General features: G+C 57.4%; 1 protein-coding gene across 5 annotated transcripts in view; it reads left to right on the top strand.

Moving 5' to 3' along the window:
- DPP6 (dipeptidyl peptidase like 6) overlaps positions 1 to 18029 on the top strand; it is a 905150-nt gene extending 887121 nt beyond the window's left edge. For 4 of the 5 annotated variants that reach the window (XM_032394354.1, XM_032394352.1, XM_032394351.1 and 1 more), the window contains exons 20-26: positions 612 to 806; positions 8056 to 8110; positions 11098 to 11209; positions 12936 to 12994; positions 13906 to 13978; positions 14064 to 14137; positions 16145 to 18029. In XM_032394354.1, the coding sequence (XP_032250245.1) occupies positions 612 to 806; positions 8056 to 8110; positions 11098 to 11209; positions 12936 to 12994; positions 13906 to 13978; positions 14064 to 14137; positions 16145 to 16291 (715 nt within the window). In that variant the 3' untranslated portion in view covers positions 16292 to 18029. The remainder of the gene's footprint in view (positions 1 to 611; positions 807 to 8055; positions 8111 to 11097; positions 11210 to 12935; positions 12995 to 13905; positions 13979 to 14063; positions 14138 to 16144) is intronic. The other variant, XM_032394353.1, reaches the window with a different exon arrangement.
- The last annotated feature ends 7282 nt before the right edge of the window (positions 18030 to 25311 follow it).

Raw genomic sequence — 25311 nt, 5'->3', positions numbered from 1 at the left:
ACATACCCATCACTCACATGCCTCTCTCACACACCCCTCAACACCCCTCACACACACACCTTACATACCCCTCACACACACCCCTCACACACACACTGCTTACACATACCTCACACACACCCTGCATACGCACTTCTCACACACTTCTCTTACACACGCATGCCTCCCACGCCTCACACAAACACCCCTCACACCCCTGCATACACACTCCTCACACACCCACCTCACACACATCTCACGTACACACACACTCCTTGCCCACATGCCCTCGGTCCCTGGCAGAAAGCCAAGATGGCGGTGGCAGTGGTAACTGTCACCTCCTTGGAGGAAGGACCCGTGCATCTTCAGCTGGCTGGCTCTCGGAATGGGGCCTGGCCGTCTGTTGCTGTTGCTGGAGAGAGGCTGGCCTCCCCTGCTCACCCTGCCCCCCCAGAGGGAGAGGGGCTTTGGGAGCCTCACCCAGCCCGTCTGCGTCTCGGACGGCCCGGTTCCACGGCCTGATGCTGCGCCTGGGCGAGGCTCGGCCGGCAGCGTGGGCGTCGTCGGGACCCGGCGTCGGTCAGACCGGCCGCACGCAGCGCAGCGTGCCGAGGCCAGGGGCTCTTTTGCAGGGACGGCACCCCAGGGAGCCAGAGCGTGGCCGAGAAGTTCGAGGTGACCTGGGAGACGGTGCTGGTGAGCAGCCACGGAGCCGTGGTGGTGAAGTGCGACGGCCGCGGCAGTGGCTTCCAAGGAACCAAGCTCCTGCACGAAGTGGGGCGGAGGCTGGGCTCCCTGGAGGAGAAGGACCAGATGGAGGCTGTGCGGTGAGGACCCCCGCCCCGGGGCAGCGGCGGGAGCGGCGGGGAGGGGACCCGCCAGGCGGCTTTCCTGTCGGTGCGCGCGCTTCCCGTGCCGTCTGCTCACGCTGACAAAAGTCCGTGGCCAGTTCCGCGCGGGCTTTGAGGGAAGCTTCTAGTAACATTCTCCCGAAGACTCTTAGGCTAGTTTTCGCAGAGCCAGGTAACTTGTCTGTTTAGTTGATAAAAACAAGGCGCCAACTCATGGGCTGCTTGGCTCCCCAGGGCTGTGGTCACAGACCTGGGCCCGCGTCCACACACACACACACACACACACACACACACACGTCTTGCCCACTCGTCACAAGGGAGAGCGGGGAGGGAGGGGAGACAGGACATGGGGCGGGGGGACAATACGAGTGGGACAGAGCCATGTGACGGGACACCACGTTTCTGAGGAAAGGGTCCCTGACATCCAGGGGGTCGGCCAGAAAACCCTGCTCTGCCCCAAAGAGTGGCCCATTTTTGTCTCAGGATTGTTTCACATATTTGTCGCGGAGTCAGAGACCCACGGACAACAGAAAGCTGCGCACCAAGGGACAGGTGCTCAAAATTATTGGAGTTTTATTGTCGCCCTGGAAAAAAAGACATCAAGAGCCTGTTCCAGGCTGAGCTGGCCTTCGCGCTCAGCGGGGAGGGCGAGTCTTCACGGTCCGCCGGCGCGGTGGACTGCGGCGCAGACATGCCTCAGCCGCTCAGAGCTGCTGCGGAACAGCTCAACCGAAGCAGCAGACTCGTGTCCGGGGAATGACGGGAAAGGCTGGGGAAACACGCGGAACGGGGACTCTAGTAACGACAGTTATCTTCACTGGGAAGAGGGGTGCGGGACGCTGGCCCCTGGGCAGGTCGAGAAGGTGGAACACAGCGTGCAGATGACAAATACCTGTTGCCTGAAGGGCTGCGAGGAAGCGTAGTGTCCCATCCCTCCTCTTACCGTGGCTCGCTGCTTTGCAGGTTTGAAACAGTGCCCTTTCCTGACTTGAGACGTTTCTCCCTTGTTTTTGAAAAGATCAGTGGCACCTGTATGTGCTTAGTTAAATAATTTGAAGTGGATGAAATGGTGAGTGAATGACTGAATGGCCCTCTCTGCTCAAGGGCATTGTGAGCTGGTTGAGGAGAGACAAGGCGGTGTGCCCAGGGCCCTGTAAGTGTTAGACAGAAAATACAGCGGAGGGGAAGCTTCTGCGGACTGACGGTCTGAGAAGCTACATCTGTTAGGATGCTTTTGCCTGGAAGTTAACACATAGACAAAGTCACACATGTTTTAAAATAAGGAACTATGTTGGCTCTGGAAGTCCAGAGCGTTGGGAGGCCTCAGGGTTCATTGATCCAGAGACCCAGCAGTGCCACCCAAAAGCCAGGCTCCCTCCATCGCTCTGCTCAGCCAGCCTTAATGGACTCATCCAGAGCTGATTCTCCTCCTGCTCACAGGAAGGCTGCCAGGAGCACCTCAGTCCATGCTTCTTCATTCACCTCCGGCAGGTTGAGGAGGGAGCCACTTCCAGAAACTTCCAGAAAGGAAGGGAGGAGCCTCCCCACAAGCACCCACCAACCCTCGCCTTACATACCCCTGACCAGTCCAAAACCCAGAACTCATGACTGGCCAGAGAGGTGTGGGCTGTCACCCTGAGATCCAGGAGGTCCCCCCTGTACCAGGGAACAGGGGAGCAAAGGTGGGGTTCTGTGGGGGAGGGGGAGGACCAGGTGGGAGCCAGGTCAGCAGCCAGCAGTGTTCGCTAAAGAAGGGTCCCGCCTGTACTTGGACGTGGGGGTGGGACTTCGTCAACTTGCCCTGCGAGATGGCAGCAAAGCCTTCCTCCCTCGGTGCCCTTCCTCGCCCGTCCCGGTCTGACTGTGGCTGTGGAGCCTGGGGCACAGAGCGTCTCGCCCCAGAGGCCCCGGGCGGAAGGACACAGTGTCCTTCAGGCACACCCACAGCCCGCACTCCTGCAGGCGCTTGGCTGCGTCTAGCCGCTCCCCTGCGAGCATGGGAACAAGAGAGCAAAAGGCTTTTCCACACTCATGGTGTTTTCTAAAAATAAGGAATTGATCCGGCCATCTGTTCAAAAAACAAGGCAGAACCTGTTCCGGAAAGACAGTAAATAGTGTCAACTGTTAGGCCACTGAGGCTTATAAACACAAGAATGCATAAACCCTCGAAAACCTTACAGCCATCTTAAGACACGCAGGAAGCTGAGGCCCAAATGTTTCAAGCCACAGAGAACTCTACCAAGCTTTATTTAGGGTCTGGGTCTGTATTTTCATTTCAGAAAGAAATAGCCCTGTTTTATCAGAAGTTTAAGAAACCATGAGGCTAGCCCACCCTGCTAATGCCCTAAAACTCCCCGGCACCTTTTGTGATTCTCCCGTCTTCTTCCACTTCGTGCATTTGTCCTGGAGCCCACTGGGTCAGCAGCTGATGGGAGCAAATCCCCTCCCAGGCCCAGCGACCGTGTAAGGGAAGAGGACAGCCATGTGAACCGATGGTTTGGGCAGAGGGTAGAGCCACACTCACTTGGAGCATAAGCTACAGAAGCAAACAACCCTGCCTGAAGTGCTTCTGGGAGGAGGTGGCTTTTGGGCAACACCTCAGAGCATAAATAGGGATCTGTCAGGCAGAAAACAGGAGATGCACATTCCAAGCAGAGAACATACCGTGAGCAAAGGCTCGAGGTCATGCAAAGTCACCACTGTTCAGGGCACACTGAGCACCAGAGGACCACAGTGTGAGTGGCCCATGGAGAGGGCAGCTGCATGGGGAGGTAGGGTGAGCAGTGGAGGGGCAGGGGCATGGGGAGGTAGGGTGGGCAGTGGAGGGGACAGGATGCATGGGGAGGTAGGACAGGGCTAGATTGTGAGACCCCACCCACGCATCCTAAGGAGTTGCTACGTGCCCTGTAAGCAGCAGAGTTCTGCAAGAGGTTTTTAAGCAAGGAGGTGGCAAGGTGAACTTTATTTTTCAGAACTGTAATTCTGGTAGCGATGTAGCAAGTTCTGTGGGTCAGCGTCCTGGCCCTCAAACTGAGTGGTTTGAGGTGAGATGAATAGAAGTGCACGTCTGCAGAGGCGTGGGCAGGGTAAGGGAGACCAGGGAACGGTGCCGTGCCCTAGGGCTGGCCACACAAAAGCAGGAGCCACCACGGACCCAGGAGAGGACCTGGGCCAGGGAGAGGGAGCACCTGCAGGGGCTGTGCAGGGAGGGAGCCAGGGCCAGTGCCCCGACAGCTCCTCCCTCCCGCCGGGACTCCCCACTGGCCGAACCCACCAGAAGCCGAGGACGTGGGAGCCACTGTCACTGTTCATACTGCTCATCCTCGGAGCCACTGAGCACAGGGGAGCCCCGTGGACAGTGACTGGAGGGGAAGCAGGAGGAGGCAGCCCACACGAGGACCAAGAAGGAAGAGGGTGGGGACATGGAGGAAAATGGTCCTGGCCCCGGGGGCTACGTGGCTGTGGCCTCATGACTACCAGAAACCGTCCAGCAGGTGGGACGACTGCCTCAGGCCATAGGTGGGGAAGCTGCAGTCCAGAGAGGGTCCAGGCTGGACCTGCCAGAAGAGGGGCACAGTCCTGACCAACTGGGCAGGAGCACGGCCTCCAGGAGTGGGAGCATGCGGGGAGGTGGAGGGCGCCTGGGAGGCATTTTGGGGGCAGAGTCCCCCAGACTGGGTAAGGGGATGAACGTGGAGCCGGAGCTGGCCGAGGGGCAAGCTGGGCAAAGCTCAGCCCCTCACGGCAGTGTGTAGCCCCATGGCACAGAGTGGGACAGAGGCACTGGCCGTATTTCTTCCCCCACCCTCATTGGCTCCTCTTTCTTGCCAAATCAAGCCTCTGGCTGTGGGCTTCCTCCGTTCTGAGGGTGCCGTGGCACCTGTGGAAGCTAGGGTCCCCGAGAAAGGTGCCTGGGTGGACTTAGCGGGAGATTTCAGCAGGGGCTGTCTGTGAAGGGTGCCAGGGCAGGAGTGCCACCAGGCTGCAGTGGAGCCTGACCCCAGGGCATGAATGGAGGACCGGGTGGGAAGGGGGTCTCCTAACGGCAGCCAGGCTGACGGGGAGCCCATTGCTGAGAGAGCCACTGGAGGACCCCGTGCCAGGCAGCCGAGGCCTCGCTGTAGGGCCCTGCCGTGCTCAGTGGCTGGCAGCACCGCTTGGACGGCATGGGCACTGTGGAGGGTCAGAGGATGTGCCCACTGGGGGTCATCAGCCCCCTCAGGGCAGGTTGTCTGAAGGGAGACGGGAGGGCACACAGTGTGCAGACTCACACTGTGTCCCCCCGCCTGAAGTTCCACGCAGCCCCACAAACAGCCCTGCTCACCCAGGACCCTGGGCCGCCACCTGCGAGGTGTTCTCTTGACCTCCTGTCTCACCCACTCTGACCAGCTCCCGGCTTCTCCAAGGCTGCTTCAACAGGGACTGCACCAGTCAGCGGGCACGCATCCTATCATGCCACATCATCAGTGCTGCCCCGTGTCACCGTGTCAGCCCGCCTCCCTCAGTAGACCACGCTTCTAGAGGGCTGGAGCCCCGTCCCTCCGGGGCCTCTGCAGACCAGCGTGGAAACGAACTCAGGACATGCTCCGTAAAGAAAGACACCTGATGGATTCTGCTTCTGCTCTTGCGAGGCCTCAGACCACCCCAGTAATAAAAAGTGCTCCCTGCGTATGAAATTGGGCTCTCCTTGATCTTGGGATTCCACTGTTCACCAGAAGAAAAATCATCACATGGGAATTGCTGGGTTTGTTGGTGAAAATACAGGTACAAGATAACAAAAATATTTGATGTTAGAAAAAACAACCACCCTTGGAAGATTCAGAGTACTTTGTAAATGAGGGTCATTATCAAGATTTCTGACATTTAGATAAGGAAGTGAATCACTAGGTAATTAGATGAAGGGGTTGCCAAAGACCCAAGGCTGCCTGCGGACTTGGAAGGAGGGCTGAGAATGGAAATTCAAGGTATTTTACAGGTTGGAATGGAGCCCTTAACGCTGCACATGGCTCACTCCACGCTCCGTGGTCCCCACAGACTGCTACGTGGATCCCAGCAAATGTAATCCAGATGTCTGGCCCCGGGGCAGAATCCTCATAGGACCAGGTGGACCAGTTGTGAAAATAGCTGGCTGAGCCAGACCATTTCAACAGATGTTCCCAAAAGCGCTTCTGCGTATCAGGGATTTGGGTCACGAGGAGAAAGTGGAGGAACTTGGAGAAAGGTCTGCACTCCTTCCAGATATGTGGACATGCCCACGAAGCTCTGTTCGTAGCCCAGGACAGTGTGTGTGTGTACATGTGAGTACCCCTCCATATCCCGAGCCTGGCAGACGTGATTCCAAGTCAGCCAGGTTATCCTACGACACCTGCACGTTTTTAAAAAGCAAATGTATGAAAGTGCTCCGTGAGTTTCTTAGAGCTAGCACAGCAAAGGCGAGGCGCGAGCAGGGCCTCGCTCCCTCCGAAACCTGTCGGGGATGTACCATCCCCGCCTCTTCTAGGTACTGGTGGTGCCGACAGCCCTTGTGTCCCTTGGCTTTGCAGACACGGGACTGCAATCTTCCTTCTTAACATGGCGCTCCTCCTGGGTCTCTGTGTCTCTCCTCTTCTAGGGACACCAGTCATACGGGATTAACAGCATTAAGCCTAACCTCGTCTTAACTACCTACATCTGATGACCTTATTTCCAAATACGGTCACACTCTGAGGTTTTAGGGGTTAGGATCTGACCGTAATTTTCGGAGGCTAACCCATAACCACTGTCTAAATCAACAACAGATTCCCTTGCCCTACCTGCCCCCTCCCCCAGGCCTGTTTGGCAGAGGCAAGCACTCCCGACCGTCCGTGTTCCTGAACACAGTTATCATTACTGCAGGAGCTCCCATCTCGTGATGTGGTGGCAGGTGAGGATTTAGCAGTTCTGCACCCCCCCATCATGTCTCGTTAGATCAGTATTTGGGGGTGCAGGACCATGATAGACACTGCTCACTACGGGGCACGTCGCCCACTTCGTGCCCCACCTTCATCTGCATCTTTTAGTTCTGGAAGTGTTGCCTTGTCTTTCACTTGAGAATCTTTCTCTGGACCTATTCATAGTATCTCCCACTTGTTCCCGAGTCCTGCTCACACTCCTATTAGTAGTCCTGTTCAAATGTTGAAACATTCTCGTAATCTGTCGATTCCAACCTTCTCTTTCCTGCTTCTGTGGGGCTGGTGGTCTCTAGGCCCAACTTTGGATGTTCCTTCATGACTTTCCTCCATTGGGAAAGTTGGGGACAGTGTTGCTCCAGGCTGGGGAGGAGGGCTGGTCCTCAAAGAGCTGACTCTGAGGGCTTGGTACCCAGAGTGTTACGCTCTGTTCCGGCTGAGAAGGGCAGTTATCAGTGATGGGGTGGCTCCAGCCAGCGAGCACAACCCAGAAAACAGAAGCAAGGGAATAATCACCAAGAAGTAGACAGAAACAGGAGGAACAGGGCTGTGCAGGGAGGGGCTCTGGTGGGGGCGGCGGGGCGCGTGTACGTACACGTGGAAGGAAGCAACTCACTGAGACCCAGGAAGCAGCCGGTCATCTGCCAGCAGGTGGCAGGACTCCCGCTGCTGAATTAGGGTCCAGAAACCACAAAGATTCCTGTCATGTTGTGGGTAAACGGGATGCTAGGGGCAAGCGGTAAGAGGCTGGCAAGGGCAAGGCGGGACCCGGGCAGCACCAGCAGGGGCATCAAGCTGCTCGCGTCCAAGGCAGGAAGCACAAGGCAGGGGCCCCCAGCCAGGAGCTGGGGACAAAGGACACTGGCAGGTGTGAGTGCCCAGCGCCTGACTCCAAGCCCCTTAGCACAGAGCAGGGTCTATTCTCCGGGCTGGTCCCGGAGGACCCTCCCAGAGTCTGCGGTGGTTGGGGGTCACACGGTCCAAGTGAGGGGCAGATTGTAGCAGAGGACAGGGACCCCGCGGTGCCTGGTCTCCAGACGGCCTCGGCTACTTTGCATTCCTGGCTTTCGGTCGGCAAGTTTGACAGACCGGACAGTTCTTGCAAGGGCACTTTGAGGCTTTCAACATGGACATACTGCCCATGCACTAAATAAAGAAAAGCAATAAACAATGACATTCGAATTCCAGCATTTCCTTCAAGTGGAGGTTTTCGTGCTTGGAATGGCCAAAGCTCGGCTCTGGGCCACAGTGCGGCTGTGCTGTTCACTCACTCGCCCCTCTCTTCTCTGGCCTCGCAGGATGATGCTGAAGGAGCAGTACATTGACCAGGCGCGTGTGGCCGTGTTTGGGAAGGTGAGCTTGCGCCGAGCTCTGTCGGAGCAGCCGTGCCCCTGTCCGAGGGCACTGCCCGGCCCACCCCCCAGCCCCGACCGGATTTGTTCAGAATGTCTCTGGTCCAACGCTGTGAGAGCAATGACTTTGTTAAAAACGAGAGGGTGGACGCCGAGTGATTCCAGCGAGGGGGGCCCTCATTTGACCAGCTCATGTATCAAAGTTTCTTCCTACATTATGTGGAAGGAAAGAGGGAGAAGCCAGAGCCTGTGAGAAGACTTTATTAGGTCCCTAGTTCCTTCTCTTACGGAAGTCAGAGTGCCTGGCGTGGTACCCCAGGAAACAAGGTGGGCAGGGGTCTGGATTCCTGTGTATCTCCACGTGCAGTGGCCATGTCAATTTACCAGGTTTGCCGACATGGAAGGAGGGGAGGAGGCTGTTCCCTCTCCAAAGGCGTCCCCATGTCCATGGGCTGTAGCTCATGTGGTGGAGGCCCAGGGCTGTGGGTCAGGTCCGTGGGGCCACCTACCCCCCACCCCCATTCTTAGCCTGGATCCATGGCCTCTTGATCTCAAGGGAGTGAGGCACAGATGGATGGACACAGATCCGTCTCCCTCCCAAGAGAACGGTCAGAGCACAGGCCGTCCAGAGGCACCTCGCAGGGACCTCACGGCAGGTGGAGGCTTGAACAGGTAATCCTAAGACTATCTCTTACGTCATCGCCTCTGGAACCTCCACGCGCAGTGTTCTCGGAGGGCAGTGTACATTTGAGACGTAGTGATCCCAGAAAGCCTCCTGGAGCCCTCCCACAGTCCCCTTGGCACCTCCCGACTTGAGGCGGTGGAGGGGAGGGCTTCTTTCCGAGGCTGAGGGACAGACCAGAGAGTGGGCGCAGAATCCTAGAGGCTCCAGTCCATGGTGGTGGAAACCCACTCGCTGCCTGTGAGGGGCTCAGAGCCAATGTGATCATCCGTAAGTGTAACTTTGGGTGTCAGTGTTTATCACCCATCTGTACCCACATGGGAAAGGTGGACTGCCGGGCCAAGGCAGGGACCCTTGGCCTGGGCCCGTCTCTGGTCAGGGCTCACTCCTCCTCAAACACACACGTAGCCTTTTCAGACCGGCTGCTTTCACCAAGTAATATGCATTCAGGGTTCTTTTCATGGCTCGAGAGCTCATTACTGCTCAGCACTGAATAATATGCCAAGGACACCGCTTACGTGTACACTCACCTGCTTCCAAGTTTGGACATTTACAAATACAGCTCATATGGTCCTCCATGTACAGGTTTTTGTGTGCATATAAGTTTTCACCTCCTTTGAGTAAATACCAAGGAGGGTGATTGCTGGATCATATGGTAAAGAGTATGTTTCATTTTGTAAGAAATCGCCACACCGTCTTCTAAAGTGGCTGCCCCATTTGGCATCCCCACCAGCAGTGAGTGACGGGGCCTGTTGCTCCCCATCCTCACCACCGTTTGGTGTTGTCAGTCCACGCTTTTTTGGAAACAAGTGGCGGATGACGTGCGAGGACTTACCGATTCCATTGACAATGACAGTTATCAACTAGAAACCAAAATGACGCTTTTATTGTCATTAAGACAAGCTATCCATGTTCTGTGGAAGGAACAGTATTAAATGATCATGTAACTAACATGGAGGTCCTAAACGGTTCATTCCACAGTGAGGTGGGCGTGGCCTGGGCTGCACACACAGGCTCCATCAGGTGTATGGCTTTCCACACTCGACCCTCCCACCCCAGCACACACATGCACGCACACTCCCATTCACACACACGCACACACACACCCCAGCACACGCACACACACTCCCATACACACGCACATGCACACACACACCCCAGCACACGCACACACACTCCCATTCACACACACGCACACACACACTCCCATACACACATGCACACACACACTCCCATACACACGCACATGCACGCACACACTCCCATACACACATGCACGCACACACTCCCATACACACACACATGCACGCACACACTCCCATACACACGCACATGCACACACACACTCCCATACACACATGCGCACACACACTCCCATACACACATGCACACACACACTCCCATACACACGCACATGCACACACACACTCCCATACACACATGCGCACACACACTCCCATACACACACACATGCACACACTCACTCCCATACACACATGCACACACACACTCCCATACACACATGCACACACACACTCCCATACACACGTGCACACACACACACCCAGCAAACACAACATCTTTAACAGCCCCCAAGCCCCCAGGAGAACATACCTGGTTCCTTTGAGGCTTCGCTCCTGCCCCTTCCCACATTTGCTCATCGCAGTTTCCCATCTGTGTCCTGTCCCCTTCGGTGCTTTCGGGAGACCGAGCACATCGGAGCCAAGCAGCTTCGAAGGTGCCCGTGGTAGGTAATGTGCACGTGTGCTCTGGAAGGCCCTGCTTGAAGTAGGGGTCTTGCGTGTCAGCCCCAAGGTAAGGGCACTATAGGACTTGCAGGAACTGCCCACGTCCAGCGCCCACATGGACACCTGTCTCCGCAGGCCCTGGGTCAGGCATGCAGGCAGACCGGTACCTGAGCCCTCTGACACGGGTCCCTTGGTGGCCCTCCCTTAAGACCACCTTAAGTGGCTCGGCTTGGCTGGAGACGGGAAGGCAGCAAACGCGCTGCAGGGAAAGGCTGACTTGGAAGGGGCTTGATGACACCCCGACATGCACCCAGCACATCCCAGCCCACGGCCACGGCTGCCCTCACGCATCCTCTGCATCGCCCGACACTAGGCCCCAAGAGAGGAGGCGTGCGTCCCATGTAGGTAGTTGGGACGGTGATTTGCCTTTCACCTTGTTTACTTTTTAACAGAAACTTTGTGAAGATGGTTGCGGAGTCGCTGATCTTACCCCTGAGGCTGTTTTCCTGAGGGCCTCACTGACACTCCGCCTGCTCACCCCCTTTCTCTCTCTCCCAGGATTATGGCGGGTACCTGAGCACTTACATCCTCCCGGCGAAGGGGGAAAATCAGGCTCAGGTTTTCACCTGTGGCTCTGCTCTCTCTCCAATCACGGACTTCAAGCTCTACGGTAACGGTCTTGACGCCGCTGCCCCGGCCCCGTGCCTCCCTTCTCAGCACGCTCCCGCCTGCCGCCCCCGCTCCGCACACCCCCCGTGGAGGGGAAGCCACAGGGCCGTGCGGCTCACGAGGGACCTGGAGAGAAGCCCCGGGGCCCCCTGCCGTAGCGGCCACAGAGGAGCCTCGCGTGCATGCGGACAGGAAGGGGCCGGCTGCGGTCCCGCTGGGGCCACGTGCCCCCTGCCCCCAGGATCTGGGCAGGGGCGCTGCCCGGGCTCTGGATCCGGGGCCTGGGGGTGTTCGGGCGGGGATCCCGTGATGAGGGCTTAGGGGCTGAGGGGGCTGCTGCTTGGTGGCGTTCAGGTGCGGACCTGGCAGCTGAGCTCTGCTCTGCCTCCACCCGCCCTCCTCCTGGTGGGGCGGGGAGCACCTGGCCAGCACCTTGCCCGTCTAACGGGCAGGACTCAGGCCTGGGACGGGGCATCAGGATGGCTGGCCGTGGGTACCAGTCGGGGGGCAGGCCTCCCAGGTGTGGGAACCGGACCCTTGTCAGGCACCACCCTGGCTCTTGGGTCACAGTTTTGGGATTCCAAGCTCCCTACATTGTCCCGGTCAGCTGGCCCCTTTTCTCTCAATGTGAATGGTTTTGTGACATTCGTGCTTTTTTTTTTTTAATGTGTGGCGAGGTATTCCTTGTGGACTTTGAGAACTCGCTTTTGGGCCGAGGCTGGGAGGCCCTGGGAGGCCAGGCTATTAACCCCAGCTACGCTGCACAAAGCAGCACTGGCTAATGGGATCAGAAGTGGAGAGGGCTTCTTGTCCATGGTCGGCCAAGCCTACGAGTACCTGGCCGCACCCACGCCGGTGCCCCAGCTCAGCAGCCCGGGCCTCACAGGGTCCAGCAGCCCTCAGCCCCTGGGTCCTGCAGCCAGAGTGCTCACAAAAGACGCACTGAGGCTTCCGAAGTGCTCTAATGCAAACTTCCCCTTACAGTCCTATAAGAACACTCCTCATTCAACATTTTAATGATTTAAAATTAATTTTCCCATGGGAAGACATGTAGCATATTTCATCTTTTTTAAATTCAGTGAGACTTCTTTAATTTTTTTAATCATGCTATTTCAAATTTGCCTGATTTGAATGCACATAAATGTACCATCCTACACCTTGGCTGGTCACAGTGCCCCAGACAGGGAAATCCTCCACTGTCTCTTCCCCTTAATTAAGGATGTCCCTGCAACTTGCAGAAGCCTTTGGAGCTCCTTCCATCCTGACTTTCCTGACAGGGTAGACACCAGCTCCTCACCCAGAACCTGGACCCGGAGCCAGGGTTTCGGCTGGAACGGGACATGCCTAGCCTTTAAAAAAGAAAAAAAAAGCAAATCCTGATGAAAATCTGCTCTTTGGGATTTGTTGCCCTTCCTATATGTTGGAACGGAGTTGGGGGGGGGGGTTGTCATCCTGTTTACTGAGGATTGAGATGCACTGTTTCACTTGATTAAGGTTCGCTATATTGCTTAAAACCCAGCCACCTGCTCGAGCATATTTGAATGTCACTACGGTGCTGATTACCTGGGCAAAGACCTGCAGGTTGAGGGGTGTTTTAGAAACAAACGTTTGCCCTGCAGATGAGTGCACAGCCCCACCCCCAGCCCCATGCCAAGGGCGCCCCCCACGTCTGGGGGCTCTGCACCCACTCGCCTCAGGTAACCCTGCCTTCCTCTGCTTGTGTCCAGCGTCCGCGTTTTCCGAGAGGTACTTGGGCCTCCACGGACTTGACAACAGAGCATATGAGGTAGGTGTGGGCACCCCGCCTCCTGGCGGAATGGGGAATTGGGTGAGATGGGTCCTGCCCCTCTGGCCTTGGCCCAACTCTGGGACCCACACTCCCTCCCTGGGCCCACTGTGCTCTCCGCCTCCCCCACCAAACTCACTCTGAGAAGACCCTCCTCCAGGCTGTGAACCGAGGGGACCAGGGCCTCTCCCGGGCCCGTCCGGTTTCCCTCTCTGGCACCCGAGGGGCGTGGAGGGGAGTTAGGGAAGTCTTTGGATGGATGGAGGGTCTGTCCCAGAATCCACAGTCGTTGGGCACTGATGACTGCCGGTCCCCTTCCCCAAGGCTAGTTCCACTTTGGGAAAATAAGCCATTGATTGGGCGACAGAAAGTCCTCTGATGTCACCTGCTCCGTCATAGCCACTGAACTGACTCAGTGTGGGTGTCACATGGGGTGTTTCTTGGCCGGCCGCAGAGCGAGGCCACACGTCTGCTGCGGGGGGCGGGGGGCTGGCTTCGGAGCCGGAATCCGTGCTCGGACCGCGGGACCGTGGGGCCAGGTGTCCTTTCCCAGTGGCACCGGCTGGAATGAGAGCCCTCTGAGGCCACCGGCCGCGGGTGAAAGCGCTCCTGTGCTCCCTTCTCTTCCACCCCTTTCTCCTCCTCGGGGGCACCCCTGCAGGGCAGCTGAGATCCTCCTCCTCGGGGGCACCCCTGCAGGGCAGCTGAGATCTTGCTCCTCCTCGGGGGCACCCCTGCAGGGCAGCAGAGATGCGCTGTGTGTTTCCCTCACACGGAAAGCCCACCACCACCCCATCCTCCCGAGACTGGCCCCAGGACCCCCACTACCTTCTCAGTCAGGGGTCCAGTACGAACCCCTCGCTAGCGGCTAGAGGCCCACTAACTCTGTCCCCTTGCCCCCGCATGCACAGATGACCAAGGTGGCACACCGCGTGTCGGCGCTGGAAGAACAGCAGTTTCTGATCATTCACGCAACCGCGGACGGTAAGGACCAAGGATGTCACTTCGCAGCATCACCCTGATGGTGTTAGGGGTTTAACCGGTCCTTTCCTCTTTTTTTTTTTAACAGAAAAAATCCATTTCCAGCACACGGCAGAACTCATTACACAACTAATTAAGGGGAAGGCTAATTACAGTTTACAGGTACAGTATTTGCACATCTCTGCTCCACACTTGGAGAGAGACATCCTTTCCGTGGAAAAAGAACTGTTTGGTATTCAGTTCATCCCGTTTCTGCAGACACCCCTGTGTCACGGCTGTCAGAGGCGGGCAGGGGCGCATCGGGCCAGACGAATCGGCACATGCTTATTTTCTCTAGTAATTGATGATGATCGCTCGGTTCTGCACTCGAGCCGTGCGCAAACCCCTGTAGCTCTCCCCGCCCCCTGCCTCCGGGCGGTGAGCAAGGCCAAGAGAGGCACCGCTCCTCCACAGTGAGGCTGGTGGCGTCCCTGCGGGTGAGGATGGGGCCGTTGTCCCAGTGTTGATGACAGCAGCATTCTGGGGGAGTTGGGGGGCTTTACATGTGCAGGTCCCGAGCCTTCTCCACTAGCCTCCCTCTGGACAGCACCTCACATTCACTAAATTCTGGCAGAATGTTCCAGAATCATCTGTGGCTGAGCATCAGTTAGAGGACGACCCTTCCCACGAAACAAACTCACAGCCTTGTTTTCACTGGCGTCAAGTACTAACCCAGCAGCTCAAGTCTGGGCTCCTTCCGGCAATGCACAATTTCGCTTCTAGAAACATCTTCCGTTTCCTTCCTGACCATGGGTTCCTTTGGCAAAACACGCATGACCCCGATGGTCTTTTCAGGTCTAGAGATAAATGGGAGATTTCCTCCACTAGGCACCTGCCCCTCAGCGCCAGCCCTGGCACGGACTGCTGCCTGCCTTCTGTCCTGAGCTCCTGGCCTTCCCGCGTCGCCATCTTGGAGGGTCACATGTGGGCTGGGCCAGTCAGGGGGAGCTTCCTGCGGGGAGGGGATCTGGCCTGAGTGTTGATGAGTGGGGAAGGAAGAACTTGGTTAATGTTACCTTTGAGCTTGCTTCTGAAAGTGTTCAGATCATAGTAAAGCTGATAGTTGCCATGGTATTGTTAAATACATTCTAGACACATAATGCAGCCGTGGCAGGTTAAAAGGTAAATCTCCACGTGCTAATGCGGATCACTCCCCAAGGTGTAGACCAAGCTAAACCAGCAAGATTTTGAGCAAGATGCATTGTAGACCACACTCGAGACAATAAAGGGACCCCAGCCCAGTGCCATGCCTACAGGCACAGCAAATGTCTGCACAGATCCTCAGTGAATTTGTGACAGTGATCAACTCCAGGGAAGGGCATAGGGACTGGGGACCTAGAGAGGGAGAGGCGTGCATCCTACCTCGTGTCCTTTTGGACTATAGACATTTTAATGTCTATATAACAGCTCCATTCCGTCATTAATAAATACTCTAAAATAAAGGTGAACACCATCCTCCAAAGGCATAGAGGAAGGCAGGATTCCAGATGCTGGGGGCAGCCTGGCATCATGGAAACAACGTGGGCTTCCAGGTCCTTTAGACTTGGCTTTGAGTCCCTGCCCAAACAGGTACCGTTGTGTGAAAATGGTGCAGCACCCCTAGGGGACGGGGGCCGTCACTACACTCAGTCCCTGTGTCCTGGGCTAACTCTAACCACTTCACAGGGAGTCTATCACTGAGTCCTCACAGAGCTTTGTGAGCTGGGTTCTGTTACGATGATCATGTCCACATGGCACAACTGGAAACTGAGGCTCGGGAGAGTTACCTGCCCACGGTCCCGGGGTGAGGCAAACGCCGGCGAGGGTTGTGGGGACAGCACAGAATTCTTCCCATGTCTTTGGGTCCTGGTCCCGGGAGACCTGGGCCGGAGCCTCTGTACTGAGTCTGTTGGACAGAACGTGATCTCGTTCAGCCAGCCGATGCCCCGCGAGCCCACCGTGCCCGGCAGGGCCTCCCAGCAAAGGCGGGGCTGACGCCTGCCCTGGAGCGGTTTCGGAAGTCCGTTTTGCAGGCTGAAATGGAGCCGTGGGTGCGTGGTGTCCGGGCTGTGCTGGGTTCGAGTCTCACGAGGGTCCCCAGGCCCCCGGGGTCCGCTGCTGGCGAGTAACGTCTCCCTGCCCTCCCTGCAGATCTACCCGGACGAAGGCCATTACTTGCACAGCGCCTCCCTCCACCAGCACCTGTACCGATCCGTCATCGGCTTCTTCGTGGACTGCTTCCGCATTCAGGACAAGCTGCCCACGGCCACCGCGAGAGAGGAGGAGGAGGAGGACTGAGCCGGAGCCAGCCCTGAGCGCCCCGGGGGGGGGGCCCTAGAACAGTGTGCAGCCGGGACCCCCCTCCCTCCCCGCAGAGGCGGGCGCGGGGGCGAGAAGCGGGACTTCCCATAGCATGTGTGTCTTGCGTCCCGAAGGCGGGTTCGCTTCGGAAACCGGCTCCTTCCCAGGCCGAGGCGCGTCATCGCTCCCCGGGGCTCCCAGGCACCTGGAGCCGCCGCGGCCTCGCCTCCTCCCGGCCCCTCCCCGAGGAACAGAGCAGAGGCCGCAGTGAAGAGCCCGGCCCTCGTCCCCCGCCGCCCGCAGCGGCGCTCAGGCGCACCCTGGCTAGCGCACCGCGCCCGCAGCAGCGTCCGTCCGTCCGTCCGTCCGTCCGCCATGACCGCGCCCTGGAGACCACTATAGCACAATTGTTGTAACAGGACTCGTCCGTAGATTGGCTTGCTCCCCCTGTAACTAGGAGACTCGGCATTTTAGGGGCTGTGCGGAGTATTACTGTAGCTGATGCTAATGGTTCACCTTATGGAATTAATTCGTATTTTTCTATGGTTTTTACCTGACGCTGTCTCCGGTCATGGGGTTGTTTTGCTGTGCTTGCTTGCTTTCTTGCTTTCTCTCTCCTTTCTTTCTTTTTTTTTTTTTTTTGGCTTTGTTTTGCTTTGTGTTCTTCCGTCAATGTGTAGGCTTTGCACTCGTTTGGATAAAGAAACAGATCAGAAATAACTAACTGCTCTCTCCTCAAGATTGTCTTGAGACTTCGTGGAGAAATTTCAAAAAACTGGGGGGGAGAAGACATCCAATACCATTCACTAAAAAAAAAGTCATCAATAAAACTTCTTTCCCCCAAAGCTGCATTAGGATTGGCTTAGATTCACACGATCTCCGTATGGCTTGAAGCCCATCCTTTTCCCCCTTGATGAGTTGTTGAGGCTTTTCAGATGGCATTTGGTTAAAAAAAATGAGAAAAGACAAAGGGTTGACTCCACCCCCGAGTCTGTCGCGTGTGCAGGGGACAGGCGTCCTGCGGGGACGCGTGGGTGTGTGCGGCCGCCTCCCGCCCTGGGGACGGCTCAGTGCCCTCAGCACCGCGTGCAGACAGCCTGTCAACGTGTAGGAGGTCCCCTGACCGGATGTGCAGCCGGCGACCCCGTGTATATTCCGTCTTGTTGTGCATAGGGACCGGATCGGCGCTGCCCCCGCACCGGCTCTCACCGTGTCGCCTGCATGCCGACACTCGGTGGCTGACCTGCACTCCCCACAAGTGCGAGTTAGAAACCTGTCCATCACTGCTGTTTCCTTTGGAGCTTGTCGACAACCTGAATGTCAGTACTGACGTCTCCGGCTTCCGGTCCTGCCGGGGCGGGGGGGGGGGGGGGGGGTCCTCGACGTCCCGTCAGCAGAGAAGATTTGTCCGTGTAGCTTTTTGGCATTTGGGGGTTTGGGTTTCATCCACGTGAGTTCTGGATGTCAGCTGCGGTTAGCGCAGCTGGAAGGTCTCCATCACGGATTTGTTCAGGCGAGACGTCACTGCGTGTGAAAAGGACCAGCACGTGAGCGGCGGGACCCACTCTGAATGCCACGTGACCGTGTCTTCGCTCTGTCGGTGGGCTTGACCCGCTGCAGAGCCAGCGAGGCCTGACGGGAAGCCAGCTTTGGCCGCGAGATCTGGCAGGGGGGACGTGAGAACGTGGCATGGTAGCGTTTGTTCATCCATGGAATAAAACATTATTTTACCACTCGGATAGCTCTTTTCTTGCTTATCCTCCACCACCCCTCCTTAGAAAGTGTGCAAAGCTTGACGTCTTTTGAAGTGCTTGTTGAGCCCTACCCAAGACAGACGCACATCCCCAAGAGCCTCCTGGTGTGCAGCAAGTGAGAACCAGATCCGTGGCAGCAGGGTATCAATAGCAAGAAGGATAGGACCGATCAAATAGATCCAAGTCCCAAGTCAACCAGAGAAAATGAATTTGAGTTGTGTCTTTCGGGTTTTAGGCTGAAGACAGAGATACTCCCTAACACAAAGAACAAAATTGGTTTTCAGTTGAGACTGTAACATGGCCCGCTAGAAAACTCTAGAAAAACCTCCATGTGTTGGGGATTCCTCTTTGGCATCTCCTAGGACATGGGCTCCCACATTCTCAGAGGTGTGCATGTGGGGGGCTCTCTCCCCACTGGCCTGAAAACACACCCCTCCCTCTCCTGCCTGACCTAGCAGTCCCAGAATGATTTCGTGATGGGCTGATTGCCTTCTGGAAGCCCCTGTTGAAACCCCAGTGTCAGAGAGAGACTAGAGGGGCATTTCAGAGACTCCCTTGGCCCCCCCTCCATTAGCACACTGTGTGAGCTCTTAAGATAATCACAGGAGAGCCCGGGAAGCCTGGTGAGAGACTGGATATGCAGACAGGAATGTCCAGATCATACATAAACGCAGAACTCCGACCCACAACACGCAGCCATCAGCCCCAAATGGCCAGACTTGATCGATAGGAGCCAGCTGCGCCCCCCCCCCCACCTCCAGCTGAGGGCCAACGGGAAAGCCAGATCCACTCCCCCGGCCAGTCCTGTAGGATCCTGCTTCCAGTTGGCGTCCCCATGCCCACGGCCCCCGGCGGGGCGCCCCTGACCCCCTTTTCCACCGTGAGGCTGTCCCACCCCGTGCCTGTCTCTGCGTCCCCACCGAGCACGCACGACGGCCGCAGAGCCTGCGCTCCAGTCGGCTCTGAGCCAGCAGCCTCTGCTTCTCTCCCCTGGGTGGTGTCTGCTCAGGCTTCTAGAACAATATACAACAGGCTGGCGGCTTAACCAACGGGAATGTATTTCTCCCAGTTCTGGAGGCTGGGAGTCCAAGATGGAGGTGCTGGCCGATCGGTTCCTGGTGAGAGCTCTCCTCCTGGTTCCTAGACCTCATGGGCAGAGAGAGAAGGGGACGGGGTGGGGAGGGCACTCTCTCTTCTTCTAAGGGCACTAACTGCTTCATGGGGGTCCCACCTTCATGACCTCCCCACCGCCCCACCTCCTAACACCACCACACCGGGGGTAAGATTTCAATATACGAATTTGGGGAGGACGTGGTCAGTTCCTGGCAGGGGGTCTGTGTTTATTTTCCCCCTGCCAGAGAGTAGGTGTTGGAGAGGAGTTGTCCAGGGGCGGGTGGGGGCCCTGGGGTCAGGAGGGGAGAGGGACGGGGAAGAGGGAGGACAGAGGGAGGAGGTGGGAGGATTGAGGCAGGGGTCCCCACCCCAGGGGGACTGCCTCCAAGTAGGGCTTCCCAGAGGGTCTGGATGGGCGCTTCTGCAAACCACAAGCTGCAAACTGCCATTCACCATCAGCCTCTCATCAGAGAGGGGACCTAAAGCCCGGGGGGTCATGGGTGCTGCCCCCAAACCCAGGGGAAGTCAGCAGCAGCACCGTGGGCCTCTTGCCCTCACTGGGTTTTCTCGGGGTATCAGCTCCGTAGGCCAGGCCTCCAGGCCTCGCAGGTGCCTCTGGGGCTCTCCGCCTCCCAGCTTAGGGGTCCCAAGCCTCTGGCCAACACGGAGCCAGACTTGGTGGAAGTGGGTGTCGATGTCCAGGTTCTGGGCCAACAACGAATCCAGAGATGCGTCCAACGCCTGCTCAGTTCTGCCAGGCAGGGGGCCTGAGTCCCGCACGCTCTCTAGCACTGAGGACGATTGAAGGCACCTGCTTGCAAATCTGTCACCTGGTACAAATCCCTTTTTTTGGCACTTTCCTTCCCTAAAGCAAAAACCAAAACCGGACAAACTCCAACAGCCGTCGCCACTGTGTCCGAGCACCGAGCTGGGGACGGAGCGCTCTGCAAGTTTGGGGTGAGTCAGGAAGCACCGTTCATCTCTCCGGCCGCTTCCTTCCTGGCCCGCAGGTCACCCCCTCCGTGCTTCACGCCAGCAAGGTCGGCCTTCCGAGGGCTCAGCAGCGTGGCATGGGGCGGGCGGGAGGCGGGGAAGCTGGGCCTTCTGCACCACTGCCCCATCCAACCCCGTCCTTGCGCCCCTGCCAAGCCTCTCGACGTCTCTGGGTCCCATTTTTCACAGTAAAATAGGGTAACAGCAACGGTCTTTGTGGCTGCACCAGGCAGCTGTGAAAATTCAGCAAAATGTACATGACGCACAAGGGGCCGTGGAAAAGCGCAGGGAGCAGGAGAAATTCCAGAGACGCTGCCCTTGGAATCAGGAAAGGCCAAGGCTGGGCCGCACCTGCTGCCTGTCCTCCCCACCCGAGCCCTCCGTGGGCCCCGGGGATTCCCACGTGCAGACACAGGACACAGAGGTGGACACACAGGAGCCTGAGCCCCGAGGTCTCACCGGTCCCACTCCCCTCCAGCTCTCTGGGCTGGGCCGACGCCCCTGCAGGGCTGCCGTTCCTGGCTTCCAGACAGGACAGGATGTTCGTAGGCATCTGGACCCAGGGCCTGGGTCCCCCCGGGATTCCAGGTCAGGCGGGGCAGGCCCGGCTCACGGGGAATTCTGGAAGGCCATACTCTGGCTGCCCAGGCCAGACCTTTCCGCAGCACTGAGCCCCATGACAAAGCAGCTGTTTCTAAAAGACCTGCATCCATGGCCTGTCTTGTAGCCAATAATGAAAAACGTTTCTAACACTCAGGATGGCCTGCATGACCTCGGGTCCTCACTCCAGTCACCTGAGGCCAAGGCGATGCTGGAGCAGCCAGACGGCCTCCTGACCCAGGACGTGCCTGTAACGTGACTTCTGTCATTGGTGGTGCAGATCCCCTCTGTTGAACTTGTTTCTTTCGGTGAGCTCATTCTTCCCCCACAAAGCACGGGGCTGCTTTATTTGGAGGAGAGTAGATGGAGGAAGACAGCATCCGTCCTCTGCGCTGGTGGGTTCAGATCTCTGTAAGTGAAGTCCCACGTGGTCGTCAGCTCCAAGACGACTGGCGCCAGACAGCTGGAGCCAGCAGGGGCTGGAGGCCAGCACGAGGCCCGGCCAAGGGCCAGTGGGAACTGGGGTGCCTCTCCAGGGGACCTCCGTCTGGCTAGCTCGGGGCCTGGATGCCGGAGACACACATGAGGGGTGAGTCACTGCTGGTGATGTGGGAACATAGGGTTAAATCAACCTGCACTCGCTTGATTTACTCCTCCCCAACCTACCCAGACACCCTCCTGCCCCCAGCACAGCCACCTCCCAAATCTCCCAAAGATGGGCCAGTTTCGGTGACACAACCACGGCTCTGCCCAGAGGCTCAGAGCTTCTGGTGGTGAGGAGGACGGTCAGCGCCCACCCCAGGGTCTTCACAGTATTCCGGGGAGGACAGCGTGCTGGCCATAGTGAAGGGGTATTTCTCACGGGGTTCCCTGAAAGAACACACAGTAAATGTCTCCTAACGGGCTTCTCCATCTGTGAAGTCACTTTCTTCATCAACACCTGAAGAAGTCCTGGTTTGTCACAAGAAAGCCATCTTTAACCCCAACAACGGGGTTTAACAAGATATCCTGCCGCTCATGGAAAGTAAAATCCCCAGTAAGATTCTCGGAGGGCTGCGGGCTCTTGGCGGCGCACCATCACGGGCCCATGCCCCCCCGGAGGTCGTGGCCACACTCACCCACAGGCCCTCTGCCACCTCCCAGGACCGCTGGACAGGCGCAGTTCTGACGTCAGGGAGCGGGACTGCTGCTTGGGCCGGGCGTGCTGGGAGCGGCTCCACGCGGGAGCTGGGGTGGCCGCTGGGCCTGGACCCGAGGGCCCGGCACCTGCTCCCCAATGAGGAGAGGACCGGGAGGTGGGGCCGGTGGGCAGAGCGTGGAGTCCCATGAGCCGTCTACTCTCCAGGTCTCTGCTGCCCTCGATCCTGGGGCAAGTGTCCTAAGCTCTCAGAGCCTAACGCCTCTCCTTGGTGGAACATAGTCACTCAAAGGACAACGATGTGAGCAACAGGTGGAAATTCCTAAAGTCATGCTTAGCCCGCAGTAACCAGTCCATAAAGTGGAACTAATGTTGTTCAGGACGTCTAGGATTTGTTTTTTTTAATCTTTAACCAAAAGAGCTGAAAAAGGCCTGACAATTTGCATTTCAACAGTTTCTTAAACTACATCCTGAAAAGTCTTTGGGAAACAGGTTTCCAGGCGCTGGAAGTGGGGCCTCTCTTCCCAGTCAGAGGTTCCGGAAACAGCTCGTGGCCATGGACGGGCCACGGGAACTTTGGGGCTCCAGTCAATGGGCGATGTGCTGGCCGACCGAGGGTCCCTAAGCGGCTCGGATCACGTGAAACGCGCCCTCCGTCACCGTGTGCGAGCCCCTCATCGCGCTAGTCCTGCCTCCCGCCAGGCTGGCAGGCGCTGGGCCCCGTGCAGCCCACACGCCTGAGAAGGCCCTGGGGAGCCTGTCCCCCGCAGGTGCCCCCCGGGGCAGGACCAGGCCTCCCTCCCAGCCGCGGAGGACAGCGCTCTCCCGCCAGCCCCGCCCCCACCTGCTGCACCCACAGCGAGCGCCCCCCGCCCCGCCCCGCCCCGCAGCGGCAGCCCCCCGCCCCGCCCCGCCCCGCCCCGCCCCGCAGCGGCAGCCCTCCGCCCCCGCCCCCACCCCCGGGTGCCCGGCAAGGCCCCTCCCCGCGTCCGGGGGCCGCGCGTGGACGCCGCCCGCAGAGGGCAGCAGAGGCGCAGCGCTGGGGGCACGCGGGTGCCGGGGCCTGGCGGGCGGCGGGGAGCCCGGGGAGGGGAGGTGCCCCAGCCCGCGCCCAGCTCCGCCCCGGCGGCACAGGCAGGGCGCGGAAGGGCGGGCTCTCGCGAGCAGGGGCGCCGCAGCGCGGAGGAGGGACCCAAGGTCGGACACCCCGGGGCTGCGCGCAGGGCTGCGGGCGGGGGAGCGCAGGGGCGCGAGGGCCTGGAGGCGGCGCCGGGCACTCCCGCGGCAGCCTCCTCGCGCGTCGGGAGCCGAAGCGGGGGCGAGCAGCGGCCGGAGACGGGGCGGGGGCCCGCGCGGCCTGGGAGGCACGGTGGCGCGGCAGGTGCCAGGCCGGGCGGGGGGACGCCTCGCCGAGGACCTGCTCGGGGACGGTGGGCGGAGACCCTGCGGCCGCGGCGGCACAGCGGTGACCACGGCCGCGTCCTCGCCGTGGGCCTGCGTGGGGTAAGGAAACTGCCGTGAAGCGTTAAAGAAAATGCTCAAGATCACGGAAGGGCAGATCCACTCTTCTAACCCAGGGCGGTGTGTCCTTTGCTTTCAGACCGGCCTTGATCCACTCCTAGACCCGGCTGGTGAACTGGCGAGCGTCCGAGGGCCCAGAGAGCCCTCGGGGCTTCCAGAGGCAGAGCCCGGGACACCTGCCCACCGCACGGCCTCCACCGGCCAGCGATTTGGGAAACACCAGGTCATGTGGACTCCAGGCAGCCTTGCCTCCTTTGAAGCGGCTTCTCTGGGTAGAAACCATGCCCTGCTTGAACATTCAGAAAGGACCCCGGCAGCCTTCACCGTGGCTGCCCTCACGCCGGGCCTCCGGCTCCAGAGCAGCACTGCGAGTTTGAGTCTATCATTCCATGCTTTGGGTGCTGCATTCCAGAACGGTGTTCTTACAGGTGCTTCTCTTCGGGCTAATTGAGCATTTAACTAGCATCTGTAAATTCGTCCATCTGTGCTGAAACTCTGTGATGTAATTATCTTTGGGATTAGCATGTGTGCCGTCCTCCATCTCTTCCGTGCATCATGTTAAGGTACTATTTTAAAGAGGCTGTTTTTGTTTCCTGGGCTTCACTGAACACAAAAGCAAGTGTTGCTCGTTTTCAGGAGCTGTTAAAATGAGTAGTTTGCATCTGCAGGAGGTATTTGCAGTTTAGTTATGAACTGCGGGATTTGTAACCAGTTCTTAAGTTCTGATACTGTTATATCCAAACCTAGAAAGTAACTTTGCTTCTTATTAATATAGGCAGAGACTTTCAAAAGTTCAAATGTTTTTCTGGGGAAAATAGATTGTGTGCCTGTGGGGTGTGTGTGTGTGTGTGTGTGTGTAAAGGTACCAGCATAATTAACATGCCATCATTCCTTCTCTAGATAACTTTCCATGCAAAAAGGCATCATTCTAAGGAAGAGAAGTTATCAATGCAAAATGAACAAACCTTTTTTAAAAATTTTAAAGAGAAAGGAAGACTCTTACTGGAACCCAAGTTAAGACCACTGCCCCAGGACACACAGTCTTCACAAAGAAGAGAGGGCTCTGGGGAAGGACCATGTGGTGCAGGATTATATATGCTTATGGGTTTTTTAATTTTTTTTATTTTGTATTTCTTTTTTTATTACTATGGTGATGTTAGTTTTTGATGTAGTGTTCCATGATTCATTGTTTGTGTATAACACCCAGTGCTCCATCCAATACATGCCCTCCTTAATACCCATCACCAGGCTAACCCATCCCCCCACCCCCCTCCCCTCTAGAACCCTCAGTTTGTTTCTCAGAGTCCATCGTCTCTCATGGTTCATCTCCCCCTCTAATATCCCCCCCTTCATTCTTCCCCTCCTGCTACATTCTTCTTCTTTTTTTCTTTCTTAACATATATTGCATTATTTGTTTCAGAGGTACAGATCTGAGATTCAACAGTCTTGCACAATTCACAGCGCTCACCATAGCACATACCCTCCCCAATGCCCATCACCCAGCCACCCCATCCCTCCCACCCCCCACCACTCCAGCAACCCTCAGTTTATTTCCTGAGATTAAGAATTCCTCATATCGGGGCGCCTGGGTGGCTCAGTCGTTAAGCGTCTGCCTTCAGCTCAGGTCATGATCCCAGGGTCCTGGGATCGAGCCCCGCATCAGGCACCCTGCTCCGCAGGAAGCCTGCTTCTCCCTCTCCCACTCCCCCTGCTTGTGTTCCCTCTCTGGCTTGCTTTCTCTCTGTCAAATAAATAAAATCTTAAAAAAAAAAAAAAAAAAGAATTCCTCATATCAGTGAGGTCATATGATACATTATCTTTCTCTGATTGACTTATTTTGCTCAGCATAATACCCTCCAGTTCCATCCACATCATTGCAAATGGCAAGATTTCATGTT

This window comes from Phoca vitulina, unplaced genomic scaffold (assembly GCF_004348235.1).
Source record: "Phoca vitulina isolate PV1807 unplaced genomic scaffold, GSC_HSeal_1.0 scaffold80, whole genome shotgun sequence".
Taxonomy (NCBI): domain Eukaryota; kingdom Metazoa; phylum Chordata; class Mammalia; order Carnivora; family Phocidae; genus Phoca; species Phoca vitulina.
Note: the sequence above shows the minus strand (reverse complement) of the source record. Positions and strands in the feature narration are given on the sequence as shown.